Source organism: Halichoerus grypus, chromosome 13 (assembly GCF_964656455.1).
Source record: "Halichoerus grypus chromosome 13, mHalGry1.hap1.1, whole genome shotgun sequence".
NCBI lineage: Eukaryota > Metazoa > Chordata > Mammalia > Carnivora > Phocidae > Halichoerus > Halichoerus grypus.
The window spans coordinates 94,793,895-94,811,774 of record NC_135724.1 but is presented as its reverse complement, the minus strand read 5'-3'; the positions used below and the strand labels follow the sequence as shown (position 1 = coordinate 94,811,774).

General features: G+C 63.5%; 1 protein-coding gene across 1 annotated transcript in view; it reads left to right on the top strand.

Moving 5' to 3' along the window:
- Positions 1-15,207, top strand: part of GALNT9 (polypeptide N-acetylgalactosaminyltransferase 9) — a 79,888-nt gene extending 64,681 nt beyond the window's left edge. Inside the window, exons 7-11 of the mRNA XM_036108753.2 lie at positions 5,739-5,924; positions 8,674-8,811; positions 9,696-9,791; positions 11,733-11,900; positions 14,258-15,207. Coding sequence (XP_035964646.1) covers positions 5,739-5,924; positions 8,674-8,811; positions 9,696-9,791; positions 11,733-11,900; positions 14,258-14,404 — 735 coding nt within the window. The 3' untranslated portion in view covers positions 14,405-15,207. The remainder of the gene's footprint in view (positions 1-5,738; positions 5,925-8,673; positions 8,812-9,695; positions 9,792-11,732; positions 11,901-14,257) is intronic.
- Positions 15,208-17,880: the final 2,673 nt, after the last annotated feature.

Below are 17,880 nucleotides of genomic sequence, written 5' to 3'. Positions count from 1 at the left end.
AGGTGAGATGTCCTGTGGGGCTGGATGCCTGGTCCCTGCCAGCTTCCAGCCTTTGGTCTGGAGGCTTGGGCCAGGGGGCTGAGCTTATTCACCTCTCCGCTTGACAGCCTCATCTTCCTAGTACAGCTCTGCACCACGCCTGGATAGTCAGGCTGGCTGTTTGGACTATGCAGATGGATGGATGGGTGGGTGGATGAATGGACGGATGGAGGGACAGATGGGTGGGTGGATGGATGGATGGATGGACAATGGGCAGATGGATGGGAGGATGGGTGGGTGGATGGACGGACAGGTGGATGGATGGTTGGATGGATGGGTAGATGGATGGATAGGTGGGTCGATGGGAGGATGGTAAATGGATGGGTGAACGAATGGATGGGGGAAGGATGTGGGGAAGGACGTGTCCTTAGGAGGGCTTATGGCGTACTCTCAGTCAAGGCAGCTACTGACAAAACAGCGTCACCAGGAGCTGAGCGCCGTGCTCAGAAAATCTTTCCTACCTGAACTCATCAGGGCACATGGAGATGCACTCCACCCAGCCTGAATTCGGACGCTGAAGGCATCTGCACATACCACGATGCATCCCCGGGCAAGGAATTATTTTTGTCCCAGAAAGCCCCTGCTGTGTCACCTGCAAATCCTGGGAGAAAGATGGGAGGATCCTGGGCAGGTCGCGGGTGAACCCTAACTACTTCTGTTCTGCCACAGTGGCTGGGAAGGCACCAGGCCCACGCCCCCTCGGCCTGCAAATCCCAGGCCTTTGTGCAGCATTTCCTCCCAAGTGCGATTTCCGTTGGCTGGGCCAGAGTGCGTAAGGAGGATGCAGACGAGCTCGTTCACACCAGTGGACGGCTCCTGGCTGTCGACTTCCTCACCCTCAAAGAGCACACTCTGATTTTGCCCAGGCCAGGAGCTCCCTCCCCCCAGCTGTAGGATAATAGTAGGGGCGCCTCTGTGAAGTGGTCACAAAGAGAATGGGGCCCAAGGCCCTGCGGGTCGGGTCGGGTGCCCAGGCTGCTGTCAGCCCTGCTGTTATTCCGGTGTGGTGGGGCCCGCAGGTCAGGGCTCGGCCACCACCGAGCTTGTTCCTTGGAGGCCAGAGGAGGGGCACACCAGGCTGCGCGGGGCATCCGGGGACCCAGAGGAGGGGCACACCAGGCCACGCAGGACATTCGGGGAGCCAGCAGGGTTGCTCAGGGTCGGAGGCAGGGGTGGAGGGGGCTGGGTGGTTTACACACAGAAGGAGCCCCTTGGGCGGGTTGCTAGTCCCGGGAGGGGCCGCCCCTCCAGGGTCAGCGAGGCCCCAGATGTCAGCATCAGATACAGATATTAGAAGACGTGGTTAGTGTCCAGGCCCAGGTCCCGTCTTCCCTCCTGAGCCCTGAGCTCTGCAGACCCTGCAACCACAGACACAGTGTGGTCCCCCCACCCGCCTGGCCTGTCCGTGCAGCGCAGGAACCTAGGACCGGCCCCTCCGAACGAGCCTGGCGTGGCGTCACGGCCGCCTGCGGCTGAGCGCTCCAGAATCCACCCCCTCTTCTCCACACCCCCACTGGGGCAGCCTTCCCTCCTGAATAATCCTTAGGACAGGTGTCCCCGGCCCGGACCCACGGCCCAGCTTGTCCCTGCTTTTCCAGGGCTGCTGGGCTGGCCTGGTTTTGTGGCCCAAGCCGAGGGGGCCTGGGAAGTGAATGGGGGCTTGGCCCATGCAATCCCCCCCCCCCCACTGCTCTCTGTAAGGTCACAATGCGGGATCTGTGGAGGAGGGTCGGGGTCTGACCGTCCGCGCCGCTCGCGGACCAGGCTGCTCTGAGTATCCAGGAGCTGTAGCACTCTCTGCCCCTCTCCAGCTTCGACACCGACCGGTCCTCCCGTGGACCCCCCTCCCGCAGAACGCTCAGGAGCTCAGTTCGGCCAGAGCTGGTTGCCTGCGACCAGTGTTTCTAACCGGGTCTTCCCAGAGGTGGTGAGGCCTGCGGGGTCAACTGTGAGTCAGGGGAGCGGGCGTCTGGACCCCTACCCCTCCGTCCCCTGCTGAGACCACAGCGATGCTGCGCGGGGCCAACTCGGAAGGTCTTGAGAGTCACGGGTCTCTGAGGAGGCCCCGGCCTCCTAACTCGGGCCTCCCCGGCTGATACATGGAGCTGCCTCTGTTCCAGGAGGCCGGATGCAGGGCCCTGGGCTCCCGAGTGTCCGCTCTCCAGGGCGGGAGGGCTGAGACAGACACAGGAAAGACCGGGAGGGGTGCGTGTGAGTGCGGGTGTGCGTGTGTCATGTGGGTATGCGTGATGTAGTCCATCGGGGGTGAGGCCTGGACCACAGGATTCTAAATTCCTCCCATTCTGATGACCAGCAGCATTTAGGGGCTCCTGTCCCAGCCTCCCTGACAGCTCTCCGGAGGCCCCACTCTGTGCGCTTGGCCGAGGTGCCCCTTCTTGGGTCAGCTCAGGGCGGGTGAGGACGGACAGGGCCGCTGAGGGGTGGGTGCCCGCTCCTGGCTGCGGGGCGGCCGAGCTACACATTAAATGAAGTCAAGAGTCCAGAAAGCGACTCCGTAAGGATGATGGAGGGCACATCCTCCGGGCGCCCTGCATACGAGGGCGGAGCCACGCCGTGGTGCCCGTTCTCCCTCTCCTGTGCCGGCACAGGAAGCGCTGGCCTTTGAACAGCGGGCACTCCACCGAAGTGCCATTTTGGTTGTGCAGGGGCGCGGAGAACGGAGAAGCAAGCGAGAGGCAGGGCACCTTCTTCGGGTGTTGTGTGTGCGCCGATGTGCTGGCCAGGCCCCTGCGGTGCTCGGTCCCAGCCCCGCGGGCTCACACTGCCCTGCGGAGGCCGCGAGTGCAGTCTGACCTGGAGAAGCCGCTCCCTGGCACCTGGGCTGACCCGGCACAGTTCCCGGGTTTTTAAGCAGTAGGTCTCGCCTGCAAGGGCAGAGGACGGCTCTGGAACCCACCTTCAGACCCTGGCTCCGACATCCGAGGAGCTCTGCTCTGGGGGGGCCCGGGGCGTCCCGCACCCCCGAGCTCCCTCCCTCAGCAGCTGCCTGCAGACTGACACCTGGTCCTCCCCTTCGTGTTTGCTGTTTCTGTTTGGGTGCCAATTAGCCAAGCTGATTGAGATGATTAGTGGTGGAGGCGTGGGGTGGGCGTGACGGCCCATTCAGGCCCTGCGACTCTGCTCCCCCACTCTGGGTGAAGAGGCAGCTTTGGGGATCCCACAATAGTTCTGGCTCCCTGCCCCTCCCCCCATGAAGCCGCAGTGTGACCTTGGGCCCGTCTCGTGACCGCTCGGTGCCTCGGTAACGAGAACGCAGTTAACCACCACTGCAGGTCCCAGCACCACTTTCCAGTCCAGCTTCCTCCGTTCGGAACGCTGTGATGGAAAACCCACTAAGGGAGGCTGGACCGGATGGGGATCCGGGCCTCTCACAAAGCACACGGCTGATAGGTGCTAACTTTCCATCGGCGGTCCTTGGGGGACAGACCTCGTGTTGCCTCATGGCCACAAGATGGCTGCCACCCCTCCGGACCTCATGTCCATAATCGTAGCTTTCCTGAAAGCCCCACGCTGAGATGTCTGCTTTCATCTCACTGAGCAGAATGATCTGGCATGGCCACCTCTAGCCGGGGGGGCGGGAACATGGGGTCTGTGATGCGACTTGAGCCAGGCTCTGGAGCCGTGGCGCCATCACCTCCACGTGCCTCATTCCTGCCCCACACAGAAGTTACCCGTGTGGTGATGCCCAGAACCCCCGGGGCCGGGCTCGCCTGCTCACTTCCTGCGCACTCTGTCCTGGCTCGGGGCCACACGGCGCCCTGCCACGCGCCCTTCCCTCCCTCCACAGCCAGTTTAACCCAGAAAGGGGTGAGGATCTGAAGGGGTCCTGAACTCCCCCATGAAGCCACGAGCTGTCCTCACGTGACTAAAGCTTGAAGCCACTGAGCCAGATCCGGCGGGACCTCTCCAGCCATCCCGTCCCGTGGCTACACGAGCCGCACGTGGCTCCGTAAATCAGTTTCAAATCTGTTAACATCTAATAAAGACGCCGGCTCCTCGGCCATGCCAGCCACATTCCAAGGGCGCAGCGGCCACCATTTTGGCCGCCCAGGTCCTGTGGGAAGTCCTGTGGGGCAGCGCGGGGCTAGCAGCTGCTAACAAATTCCTAAGAGGGAATCCATTCATTCATCGAACAACCGTTTCCTGAGCGCCGGCATGTGTGGGCTGTGTTCTGAGTGCGGCGGGCCAGGCAGTGGTCCTGGAGCTCACACGTTAGTGGGACGCACAGACCAGCACAGCGAGGAGGCCCAAGGGGCAGCAGCTTCAGAAGGGAGGGTGAGGAGAGCTCCACGAAGGGGTGGCATCTGAGCAAAAGCTTGTGGGCGGCCTGGCGCAGAGATCAGGGCAGGGCGTTCCCCCGGAGGGAAGAGCAGGTGCACAGGCCCTGGGGGCGTGGGGAGGGCAGAGGGAGAGAGGGCAGTGAGGGTGGGGAGCCCTGGGAGCACAGGGCCGGCAGGCAGGGACAGCAGCTGAGGCGTGGCGGCCCCTCCAGAGACCCGCGGTGCTGGTGGCGGCCGCAGGAGGTGTGTGGGAAGCACAGTGCTGTCCCTGCGAGGCTGCAGGCCTCCCACTCTTGTGCTCCGTGTTTGCCTTCTGGAAGATTCCTGGCTCACCACGTGTGCACCTGCGTTCCCAGCCTCCTGGCAGTGCGGCCGGAGGCTTGTGAACAGAAGTGGTGGAAGTCTCCTCCCCACATCCGCCCCCCCCCCCGGGCTAGCTGCACAGAAGCCCCCTCCTGAGTCCTCCCGGCGCCAGGCTCTGGAAGCAGGACACGGGGTAGGCCACTCGGCGCTCAGCACGGAGAAGCAAACTTCAGCCCGCGCCCCTCGTCCCGGGGCAGGGTCTGCACCATCATGGTGAAGGAGCTGCCCCTGGGCTCTGTGCACCGTCTGCAGAGGGGTGGTCTAGGGCGGGCTGGGAGCCCGGCAGGGGGAGCCGGTGGCCGCAGCGTTCTGGGAATACCGTGAGGAACCCACAGCCTCTCCCCCCGCCCCCAACACAGGACATCCGACCTGCCCAGACGTGACTTGTTCCGGCTGTGGGTGGTGTCCGGAGGGGCCCCCAATCCTCAGCTGTGAGATTCCCCCTCCTTCCTCTGCTTCCTGAAGGCGAAGTCGGGCAAGGGAGGAGGCAGAGATCTGCTGTCATCTTCCCCGAAGGAGGACGAGGCTCTGTAGTGAGGAACGGCAGCCCCAGAAAGGTGTCAGGATGGTCAGGCTGTGCACTGAGAAAAGACAGACCAGGGCAGGCGTCAAAGGGGATCGTGGGCGAGGGTCTTCAGGGATTTTTGAGGAAGCAGCTGTAAGACACTTTCTTTAGCCCGAGATAATGTGTTTGGGGTGCTCGAAGCAGGGTTTGTGTGGTAAGTGCTGGATTGGAGGTGTGTGGCGTGGTTGGCGTGCTCTTTTCAAATTAGATTGCAGGTCTGTTCCCCCGCTGGGGGGCAGCTGCTGGTGTGTAAGCCCCCGGGGCCAGGCCCCCTGCACTGAGCAGGCCCTGGGATGGGGTGGGGGATGAAATTTGGTAAGAAACCCAAAGGGGCACGTAACCCGAGGCCACAGCTCCTGTTGGGCCGTCTTCCCTGGAACAAGCCCCAGGCCGGCGCCCTCTGGAAGCTGTGTCCTGGGGCCTGTGAGCAGGGGCGCGGGCCACCCAGCAGCCTCGGTGTCCCCCCCCAGGTGTGGCAGTGTGGCGGCAGCATGGAGGTGCTGCCCTGCTCCCGCGTGGCCCACATCGAGCGCACCAAGAAGCCCTACAACAATGACATCGACTACTATGCCAAGCGCAACGCCCTGCGGGCAGCCGAGGTGTGGATGGACAGCTTCAAGTCCCACGTGTACATGGCCTGGAACATCCCCATGACCGTAAGTGGGGAACAGCAGGGGAAGGGGCGGGGCCGAGACGGGGGCGGGGCCGAGACGGGAGGGGGCGGGGCCGAGACAGGGAGGGGGCCGGGTGAGCCCAGGAGAGGACGGGCGGAGACAGGGGACGGGGAGAGGGCGGTGCTGGGGTGGGGCGGAGCCTAGGCGGGGGTTGGGGGGTGGGGGAGGAGAGTGGGGCCGAACCTGGGGGCAGGGCCGAGGCGGGGGGGCGGGGCCGAGCCTGGCCAGGGCGCAGGTGCACCCCGGGGCAGCCTGAGGCCACCCCTGCCCCTGTCCTGAGTGGGGCTGGTCTGGGACAGGACTCCCCGAAAGCGGGCCCAGCCAGTTAGGTGCCCCACGCTTTTTGGTGTATGTTTTCCCATCCACCAAAGGCGCTGCGGTTGGCTGGAAGTGAGGGTGGGCTCTTCCCCACTCGCTGCGCATTGTGCTGACCCCACCCACCTAGAAATGCACCCAGAAATGTGTTGGCAAGGCAGCGCGCCCACCACGTGGTCGGTTTGGGGCACAGGGCAGCCCCAGCTCACTGCCCGCCAGCCCGCAGGACATGCGTGGGGTCTGCTTGGGTTTTGTGGTCAATACACATGATAGAAAGTACCACTTCGGCCCTTCTAAAGTGTGCCGTCCCCGGCGCTGAGCAAACCCACAGAGCCGTACAACCATTGACACTACCTAGTTCCAAAGACAGCACCCCAAAAAGAGTCGCTGTGCCCAACGAGCGGCTAACTCCCGTTCGCCCGCCCCCAGCCCTCAGCAACCACCAGCCTGTTCTGGACACTTCCCATAAACGGAATCCTGCAGTGTTTCCCCCTTGTGTCTGGCTCCTTCGCTGAGCATCATGTTCTCAAGGGCCGTCCACGTTGTAGCGGGCCTCAGTGCTGCTTCCTTTCTGTGGCCAGCTCACATTCCAGGGTGTGGATGGCCGCAGCTGGTTTACCCCTCCACCCGCCGTGGACACCTGGGGTGCTCCCTGTGTCTTTGGTTTTGGTCTATGCAGTTCTGACCCACAACCTAGTTAGGGAATACCGTGAGGAACCTTTGTGTTTTTTGTTTACTTTGTGATCAACTAATTTCCCGTAAATAGCCCGTATTCTGGCTTTTCTTGGGAACTTAGAAGACCCGCTCCCTGGCCTCCAGAACAGTAATGAGGGCAGAGAGAGGCGGCCCCTTACGTGGGGCGCTGTCGAGGCTGCCAGGCGCCCCCCCCACACACCCGCTCCAGAACCAGCCCTCACTCACATGCTGCTTCCCCGGCCACGGGGGGTGCGAGGCTCCAGGCCCCGGCTGCAGCCATCCTGGAAATGATTTTTATATCAGCTCGCAGTAAGAGCTCGATATTCTGTCAGACCGTGTGCACATGCGTGTGCCCGTGTCCGCGTGCTCACCTGTCAACAGAGAGAGCTTCAAACACATACAGAAGTTACAGAAACAGCACTCATGTCTTACGTGCATTTCTCTCTGCACCTCCTAAACCCTGGCAGGGCGTGCCCAGCATTTGGGTGACGCTGCCGGAGCGCCAGGCTGGGCCGCCGGCTCACAGGACCCCTCTGAGGAGGGAGCAGGGGCCGCTCAAGGCCCCCTCCTTCCCCGTGGGCTCCTCACACAGCAGTGTCCAGACGATGAGGAACGCCATGGAAACACGCACACACACGTTTATCAGAGACGGAAGGAGGGCTCACCGTCTCTCGTAAAGCCTCATTGTCCACCAAGGGAACGGATTCCGGAAACGTCCCCGTTACTACTGGGAAGGGAACCCGGGCTCTGTCCTCGTGGGCCTGCAGACCGCGTCCATGAGGGGTCACCAGCTCCAAGCCAGAGCCCGGCAGATGCCCCCCCACATCTCATTCTCAGGGACCTCTAGGGGCCCTGCACGCCCATGACTCACCCGATCCTCGTGTGAAGGCTGGGAGGAGCTTCTCTGTGGCCGTGCCCACCACGCGGATGAGGGAGAGGGGCTCCCGAGGGTGGAGCCACAGGCCCCCTGGCCAGGGGAAGGCGCTTGCTCAAACCCGCTCACACCCACAGAGCTTGGTGCCCGCCGCAGCGTCAGGGACCCCAAGGCCACCTTCAGGTTCGGTGTTGGGCTAGAAGGACCCAGAACTCAGCAAAGCTGTTGTGCTCAGGGTTACGGGTTCTTGCAGTGAGGGGTACAGAGGAGTCGGGCAGACAGCACTTACCCCTCACGGTGATGCCGCGTGACACTGCCGACCGGGCACACCCACCCGAGCCTCAGTTTCTCCTGGGGGCTCATCCACGCACACATGCCAGCCTCCCACAGGGCTGACCTTAGTCTCTAGCCCCTGCAGAAGTCAAGCAGGTACCCCACCACGGCCCCAAGCCCCCCCAGACATCACCCTGCAGCCTAGACTGTCCAGCCCAGATCCCAGGTAAACAACACTCTAATCAGGCGGGATGTTCCAAGGGCTTAGAGGTCACCTCCCGGGGCGGGGGGCCAAGGGCAGGTCTTTTGTGCGGGGTGTGGACAGCCAGCCCACAGTCAGGGGCCGTCCGTCCAGCCTGGGGCAGAGCAGGCCGGCTGGAGAAGCAGGCCCTTCCCATCCGGAGCAGCTACCCCGGCCTCCAAGGGTCTGGGGGGGGCGGGCAGGAGGCCGAGGAGGCCGCCCCTAGCCACGCCCTGGGGGGTGGGGCTGCGCCCGGTCCGAGGCTCCCCCACCTTGGGCAGAGACCCGGGTCGTGGGGACTCAGCAACGCCAGCTCGCTTCCCCGCTCGCAGAACCCAGGGGTGGACTTCGGGGACGTGTCCGAGCGGCGGGCCCTGCGCCAGCGGCTGAAATGCCGCAGCTTCAAGTGGTACCTGGAGAACGTGTACCCGGAGATGAGGACCTACAACGACACCCTCACGTACGGAGAGGTACCGCCTCCGCCGGGAGGGCCCCCAGCCCGCACCCTCACCCGTACCCACGCGCGCGCTCACGGGCTCAGCCGGCAGCGTGCGCGGGCACGTTCGCACGTACCTGGCGCCAAGTAGAGGAAGAGCATAGACTCACCGCGTACGTGCGTGCAGAAACGCACGCTAGTAGATGCAGGCACGTGCGCACACGTGTGCACAAATGAACGCACGAACGTGCACATATATTCACACGCATGCACGAGGATCCATATGAGTACGTGAGTCTGTACACACATAAGGACAAGCGCACACAGTGTTGCTCGTGTGCACAGAGCGACTGACAGAGCCTCACTCGTGCACACAAACCCAGAGGTGCCTGCCTGTGCACACGGAGACGTACAGACACCGTCGTCCAGACCAACTGTCAGGGGCCGGTGCACCCTAACCCCTGAGACGGACGCACTGACGCACTTGCATAAACGTAGTCGTGTTCGGAAGCTCCCGTGCATGCGTGTAAGTGCAAACAACACGCACACGGGGGCACGTCGGCTGCACGGAGACTCGCATGTCTGCCCAGCCCCCACGTGCACGACCACTGTCACCCTGGTCTGTGCTGGTGGAGGGGGCGGCCTCCCTCCCCTCGGCGCTCCAGCTGTTCAGGGGAACCCAGGTCCCCGTGTGGAAGGAAGGTGTGCGCATGGTCCTGGGCTCGCGCTCAGCGCAAGGCTAGAAGGGGTGCCCGGGGTGGACTGTCCTGGCTGGCCTAGCCATTCCTGCAGCTGACACTTTCCCGAGGCGCTGGCCGCCCAGCAGGCCCCTCTGCCCCTGAGTGGGGACGGGCTGGCCTTGCCCTGGCCTCAGGGACCCCCCAACAATGGGGTTTCTCCTTCGGTTTCTGGTTGTAGGTGAGAAACAGCAAAGCCAGCGGCTACTGCCTGGACCAGGGAGCGGAGGACGATGACCGCGCGATCCTCTATCCTTGCCACGGGATGTCCTCCCAGGTAGGGGCGTGCAGGTTGTGAGTGGGCTCTCAGGGGCGGCGTGCGGACCCTCGGGGAGACCCCCACCCCAGGTGGACTAAGAGCAGGGCTTCTGGTGCCAAACAGGCCTTGGGCAGCTCGCGTCACGTTGCTTGCCTCAGTCCCCATCCATCAGATGTCACGATAATGGTACCTGTCAAGGCTGTCGTGTGGACCAAAGTGAATCACGTGGGAAAGTGTTTGCCACCATGTGACGGAACCTAGAAGTGTTACCTAGAAGGGTTAGCACTGGTTCTTACTGGCTGAGCTGCTCCCCAGTGATGGGGGCTTTAAAAATGTCTGTACCGATGTCTAGATCCCAGGCCCGTGGAACCAGATGGTGCAAGGGCAGGTGCGTTTTCAGAGAGCTCGGGGCAGGACTCTAGTCCCAGTGAATTCCCTGCTGATAAAGGCAACACTTCTTCTTAATGAGTGTTGGGGTCATTTAAATTAAGGCCCAGAGTGCTTTCCCCAAATTACCCTCGGCTCCCCTCCAAGCACTGTCTGGGTCTGAGCCTCACTCACGGATGCCCATCCAGTGGAAACCCGCAGGGACCCGTGCCAGCCCTGGGCACTGAGAAGCTGCCGAGTCCACACGGCCCGCCCGGCGGTGCATGGTGGGCGTGAGGGCTGAGCCTGTGATGCTGGAGCAGAGGGTGTGGCCCCCCCACACCTCCCGCAGCCTCGCCCCAGGACCCCCTCTGGGCCTCCCGTTGAGAGACAGAGTCTTAGTGGCCTCCAGGGGGAAATCCAGTCTCCTGGGCTTGTCACACTCTGTGGACGATTCTCTGGCTGGCACCCCCCGTGAGGGGCTGCGTCCTGCTGGGTTCTCTGAACACACCCAGCGAGCAGCCACGGGAGGTGACCGGGCGGCTGAGGTTTTCCCCCAGTCCTGCAGCGCGAGAAGAGACGCCACAAACCATGTGGACTGAAAGACCTCTCTAGATGTGGCTCACACGTGTGCAGTCTGGGCTCATGCTGGCCACCAGCTCAGGAGGGCCTCGGACCCTCCCCATGTGGCCTCTCCCCAGGCTGCCCGGTTCTGAGGGCAGGCATCCCAGGAGAACCAGACGGGCCACGACCGTGTACGCCCAGCCCCAGAAGTCAGCGGCGCGTCCGTGTTGCTCCCACGCTCCCCAGAAAGATCCAGGGGAGATTGTAGACCCTCACCCTTCACAGGGGCGTCCAGGTCACTGTCCCGGAGTGAGCAGGGTGGGAGGATTGTGTGGGGAAAACCCAGCCTTGTGCACTGGGAGCTGCCAGTGTATTCGGGCGGTGTGTGTGCACGCATGCTCGGACAGGAGGGGAAAGGAGGGATGGGGCACAGAGAGGAGAGACGTACAGTGACACCTGCTTGTTTATGGGGCTGTGCTACTTTTAAGCACTTCTGTATCGTGTCCCCTGGATCCTCACCGCCAGGCAGGTGCTCTCAGGACCGCCTGCTTACAGATGAGCATCCCAGGCACAGAGAGGTGGCGTGACTTGACCAAAGCCACACAGCTGGGAATGGCAGGAACTCTCTAGGGCTGGTCATGAGCAAACAACGTGAAGTAGGATCAAGGCGTGCGTGAACTTGGGGTTGCTCTCCACATGGAAATAAGCGTTCACCTCGTGGTTGTTCGAGGGCAGATGGGGCACCCTAAGGGCGTGTGTGAGATTCTGCTGCTCTGGGCCGAGAGGCCAGGCTCCAGGAGCTGGGCTGGGAGCAGAGTTGTGGAAAAGAGTCTAAGGCGGTCCTGCTGGGGGATCTTGGGGGAAGGAGCGGGGCCAGGGGCGCAGGGTGGTCTGGAGGGCATCCCCAGGTGGCTCTCTGTGCGCCGCTCCCCCGGGCCTGGCCCTCCCCAGGAAGCTCTGGTGCGTGGGCTGGCAGGCCCGGCGGTGCCCGCCCTCGTTCCCTGACACCCGCCCACGGCCCTCTCTCAGCTGGTGCGGTACAGCACAGACGGGCTGCTGCAGCTGGGCCCCCTGGGCTCCACCGCCTTCCTGCCCGACTCCAAGTGTCTGGTGGATGAGGGCAGGACCCGCGCACCCGCCCTGAAGAAGTGCGAGGACGTGGCCCGGCCCGCGCAGCGGCTGTGGGACTTCACCCAGGTCAGCGGGGCTGCTGGGCCCCTGGGGCCCCCAGGCCAGCCCGTGGGGGGGACACCCGCTGGTCTGGTCACAGCACTGTGACTGCCCCCACACTCCGCGTCCTTGGGCCTCCTGGTGGAGGGGGTGTAGATGGAGGGGATGGGGGTGACGGGCACCCAGACGGCCTCGCCACCGTGGCTGGCCGAGCTCTGCCGAAACCACCCCCGCCCCGGGCCCTGGGGATGCTGGGACGCTGGTTTAGAAGTTCCAGCCCCGAGAACAAACCTTCAGGCTGGGGAGTCACAGGCGGCCCCTGCGCTGGTGGGAGCAGCCTGGGTGAGAATGGCACGCGGATCCCCAGGGTGCAGCCAGCGCCCAGGGAAGGGGGCTTCCAGCGCCTCCCAGTCCCCGCTGGCTCTGGGCCTGTGAGCAGGGTCTGGCTGGCCTTCCTCCGGGTGGCCCTCTCCGCAGCCCCTCCTGCCCTCTGTCCTCCCTCGGCTGCCCCTGCACCGCATCCATCCACATACCGCACGCCCTTCTCTGGGCGTCTGGAGGTCGCCTCCCCACCAGCTCATCCTCCATGGTGTGGCCTCCTGTGGGTCCACCCAGGTTAGCCAAGGACATGTCCCCTCGTGACCTCGCCTGGAACCCCATCTGTCTCCAGCCCTGAGCAGCCCCCGGCCCCTTTCCCTAAGACCCCCCTGTGTCCTAAATCCCCGCGGTCTCCCGGGTCTCCTGCAGCAGATGACCACAGACATGCAGGCTCTCACCGTCCTCGTGAGCGGGAAGTCTGAAACCAGCTGTCTGCAGGGCGGTGCTCCTGCCGCGGGCTCTGGGGGGTCCTTCCTGCCTCTCTAGGCCCCGTCCCTCCTCCCGCCACCTGCTGTCCCCGTCTCTGTCTCCGAATCTCTCCCCTGGCAGGGACGCCAGCGTGGGCCGAGGGTCAACTGCTCCAGTGTGACCTCATCCTAACCAGTCACGGCTGCGCAGACCCTAAGGTCGCACTGCTGGGTTCTGGGGTGAGACTCGGTGGGTCTGACCTGCTTCTCCAGAACTCTCTGTCCATGCTACTCCGTTGCAAGGCTCTTGGGACTCTGAGGCCCGGGGAGCTGCTTCCAGCATCCCCTCTCCCTGCCATGGGCAGGGAGTTCTCCTGTCATCCCCGTCTCCATCTCCAACTTCATCCCCACACGCTCTCTGCCATCGGTCCCAACGAGCAGACCCGTGACAAGTAAACACCGTCAGGTGACCCTGCCCTCAGCACTGGGGTCTGGGGGCTTCTGGTTGCAGAAGAGGCTGCAGGAATGAGGGGTCATGGTTTCGGGCATAGCCAGTAAGGGTCAGAGGTCCCCAGGAGGCCAGGATTGGGGTCGGGACAGCAAGAAGGACCTGTTTGGAAAAGAATGGGGGTGTATAGTGTACAGTCCTGGGGTCCTCAGGCTTGGGCCAGAGTCCTTGATGTCTGGGGGACCAGCGGGCCTGCCGGGGTGACTGATGGGCAAATCAGATATGACAGGAGGTGGGAGGCACCCAGGGGAGCCCTCCATCTTAGGGGCCCTGTGTCCATTGTGCTAGTCACTCCTCAGACCCCAGGAGCAAGGCAGGCAGGTGACATGGCTGATAGGATGAAGATGCCTGAGGACAGGGGACCAGGAGGGGACAGAGGAGCTAGGTGGGGACAGAAGGACCAAGAGGGGGCAGAAGGACTAGGTGGGGACAAGAGACCAGGAGGGGGCAGAGGGACAGAAGGACGAGGAGGGGACAGAGGGACTAGGTGGGGACAGAAGGACCAGGAGGGGGCCGAGGGGCTAGGTGGGGACAGAAGGACCAGGAGGGGACAGAGGGATAGGGGACAGAAGGACCAGGAGGGGGCCGAGGGGCTAGGTGGGGACAGAAGGACCAGGAGGGGACAGAGGGATAGGGGACAGAAGGACCAGGAGGAGACAGAGGGACTAAGAGAGGACAGAGGGACCAGAAGGGGACAGAGGGACTAGGTGGGGACAGAAGGATAAGGAGGGGGCAGAGGGACTAGGTGGGGACAGAAGGACCAGGAGGGGGCAGAGGGACTAGATGGGGACAGAAGGACCAGGAGGGGGCAGAGGGACTAGGTGGGGACAGAGGGACCAGGAGGGGACAGAGGGACTAGGTGGGGACAGAGGGACCAGGAAGGGACAGAGGGACAGAAGGACCAGGAGGAGGCAGAGGGACTAGGTGGGAACAGAAGGACCAGGAGGGCACAGAGGGATGGGACAGACAGTCCCCTGAGTCTCGGGTGGCCATGCAGTGATCTGCATGGGGCTTGTCATCAGCCCCACCCCGAGATGCTGTCAGGACGGGAGCCCTGGGCGTCCATGCTGACCTGGTCCCCCTCCCCACAGAGTGGTCCCATCGTGAGCCGGGACACTGGCAGGTGCCTGGAGGTGGAAATGTCCAAAGACGCCAACTTCGGGCTGCGGCTGGTGGTGCAGAGGTGTTCGGGCCAGAAGTGGACCATCAGAAACTGGATCAGGCACGGGCGGCACTGACCCCCAGCCCCACCCCGCACCCCTCCCCTGATGCAGACCCCGAGGACCTGGGGACGGTGTCGGGCTCACCCGCTGGGCCGGGTGCCAGGACTCAGGCCCCTCCCCACCTACCGTGCCACTGGACCCCAAAGGGCTCTGGCCATGCCCTGTGCCACCCCCAGCCGGGACCTCGCCTGGGCTGCCCGCAGGCCGTGTCCCTGAGACAGCGGGGGCCTCCCTGTGCACTCCGGAGGCAGAGGCCAGGGACGGCCACCCCACCAGGAGCACAGAGCCTGAAGCCAGCTCCATCTCCAAATCACGTGCCTTTTCTATGGTGTTCCAGTCCAGGCCGCCGGGACGGCCAAGTCTGCATGTGCTGAAGCCCCCTGTCCATTCCCCCCTCGCGGAAGTGACCCCCATGAACTCAGAGGGCGGCCGAGCTCCCGTCCGCTCCAGGCAGGACTGGGCCTCTTCCGTCTTCTGGCCATCTAAGGCAAAACCCAGAACGCAGAGCAGCACCCTCCCCGAGGCTGGGGAGAGGGGGAGACAGGAGACGTGGCCGCAGTGGACCCCACGACGCCCCAGGCAGGGGAGACGAGGAGATTGTGCTGCTTCCATCCAGCACAGGACGGATCAAATGGGACAGAGCGCATCTCGTCCACCGGAGTCCCAGCTGCCGGTCGTCCGGGGTCGGGGGCCCTGTTCTAGCGTCTCGCCCGGGGCCAGCCGCCTTCCCTCGCTGCTCTGAGGCAGGCGTCAGCCAAGGATGACCCACGGCCCTGCACCTGTTTTTATAAATAAAGTTTTATTGGCACACAGCCACACCCATCTGTTCCTGTATTGTCCGGCGCAGCCTTGTTGCTCCAGGGCGGGAGCTGAGAGGCTGCACGTGCCCCACGGGGCTGTCCCAGGGGCTCCAAGAGGCCGTCTCTGGGCAGGACGGTGCTTAACGATTGCATGGAACATTGCAGGGCCCTGGGAGGGAAGCCGGACCCAGTCCTGCCTGTTCCCGTCCCCCATCAGACTCAGTGCCCGGCTGTACGCAGCCCCAGGTGCACCCCAGCACTGGCCCCTCCCTGATATGACCAGCACCCCCATGCCAGCTGCACCTGTGTGCACCTAGCTGCTCCCTAACTCTGGTGGAAGGCCTGGGCTGTCGGGTGACAGGACCCCGGGGCTGGCCTGGCTCACCCAGACGCCAGCTCCTGCAAACCCAACCGCCCAGTCCTCCCAGCAGGGGGTCCCGATGCCCTTCAGGGGTCTCCCAGGGGCAGAAACCGTGGCCCCACCCGTGACTTCCCATTCTTGTCGAGTTGCCTGGCGCCGCTGGCAGGCTTTCTGGACAACAGGGCTTCACGCCGGGGGCACGTGGGACTTACCTGTTGTCCTTGTGCTGGGGCCAGGCAGCCCACCTTCCAGGGAGGGCCGGTCCAGGGAAAGCATCACAGCCGTCGCCCCCGCCGTGTCTCCTTCTGAAGAGGAGGGCCATTCTGGGAGTGCTGGGGGTCTCAGCCCTGAGACAGCAGCTGTTCGCCCTCTCTTAGGGTCAGTCTCTGGGGAAGGTGGGGGCTCTGACCGACCCTCAGGGTCAGAGGGGCACGTGGGTCGTGCATTCACTGTTCTCTGGGCCCGGAGAGACGCAGTGAGTCTGCACCTCACTGTCCCCCATCCCAGGCCCCTCGGCTCGTGGCCCTCCCCCAGCGCCCTGCACCCTGGGCGCCCACCCCACCGCCCCCTCCTCCCCTGCTCCTTCCTGGGCCCCAGTCCCTGTTGCTGTGGAATCCCTGACCGGCCCCAGCTTCTCCCCAGAGAATTCCACCAGCTCAAACCCAAGGCCACCAAAGCCCTCTCTATTTCGGATCTTCCCCAAATTTTAAGACCATAGTGGAGGCAAACGCCTGGCCAGAGTCCATCTGTCGCCAAAGACCCGAGTACACACACCTCCAGAAGCTTCCAAGTGAAGGCGAGACACGTCGCAGACTTCGGCACGCAAAGCGGACTGCCCGTGGTTTAAAATGGGACGTGTCGCCGCTCCAACGATAAAACTCACGGTGCTACAGTTCATTAGGCAAACTGACAGTCCCATGGAAGCCCCTGGTTGTGGCCCCACAGCCTCAGGGACGACGGAGGTGTCTCGACCAAGCTCCCGTCCTCGCGGGAGGCGGCACCTTCTGAGAGCCTGCTGTCTGTCAGGTCCTGGGTGGCTCCGAGGACACGGTCACCGGGGGACGTGTTGCGAGGCGGAGGCTCTCTGTCTGCCGTAAGCACGGGACAAAGCCGCCCTCTTCACGAGGGGCGGATCACGGCGCTCTCTTAGCCCTTACCGCCTCGCGAGCAGCCCTTTCCCCGAAGAACCGCCCAGGAACCCCGGGGCACAACTCAATCCCCAGAGCCCCAGCCCCACGCCGCTGCAGCTCCCGCCAGGTGCAGGCACTGTGGACACGGTCCTGCGCAGTTCTGCGGTCACCGCGTGGCATGGCCCTGGTCGTGGCGGGCTGGCGTCCCCACTGGTGCAGATCCCTGTCTGTTCTAACACATGGTGACACGCACTCCCCTGGGCCCCCACCACCATCCGTCCACGGGCTGTCCTCAAGAGAACCCAGCCCCTGAGACCCTCTGACCTCCTGTTCTCGCTCCTTGGCCTTAAAGCACAGTAACTCTTCTTCTTTGTCTGTGGTTGAGGCCACCCCGCTGTGCCAGGAAGGGTCCCATCCATCAAATGGGCCTTGAATGCAGGGGATGGATCACGTGATGGAAGTGCCCAGGCTTTGAGGGGGGCACTGGGGCATCCCAGGGACTCGCCTTCCAGCGGCTGAAGGGACCCCAGGAGCCGCGGCCACTTGAGGGGCCGGACCTACAGAAGGAAAAGTGGGAGCGTCCCTGCCATCGCAGACCCCCAGCTTCCCACCCCGGCGCAGCTAGGGAAGGGAGGCAGGAAAGGGTCTGCCCACCGCACGCGAGCAGCCAGGGCCCGTCCCAGAGCAGACGGACTTCCCTCGCACAGACGACCCACTTGCAAGGGTCAATTTTTACATTTTCAGGAGTTTTGTGAACCAGTTGTGAAATACAGCATTACTAAAAAGTAAATTATATGAACCTACAATTAAAAATTACACTGAAAACAAAGGTAACAGTCAAAACTCACCACTTGCTATTTATTATCACGTCATTACGACCTGCGCTCTAGCCATGGTCTGTCCTGGGGAGGAAGTGAGGGCGGCTCCGGATGGCAGGCTGGTGGCTGGCAATGGTCCACGGTGGAAATACTCGTCAGCGGGAGTGGTCGGCACCACAAACCAGGGCGCACTTTACAGAGAGCTGCTGCTGGACACCGACCAGCACCCCTGTTTACGTTGTCCCAGCCCCCCCCCACACACACAGTATCTTCCCAGCCCCGTGACACAGGTGGTTCTTTTCAGAGCGAAGAAGGTCTCCAGCCATGCAACCTCCTCTCCCCACCTGCCTGGGAAAGTGCTGGTGAGCATTCTGGGAAGAAG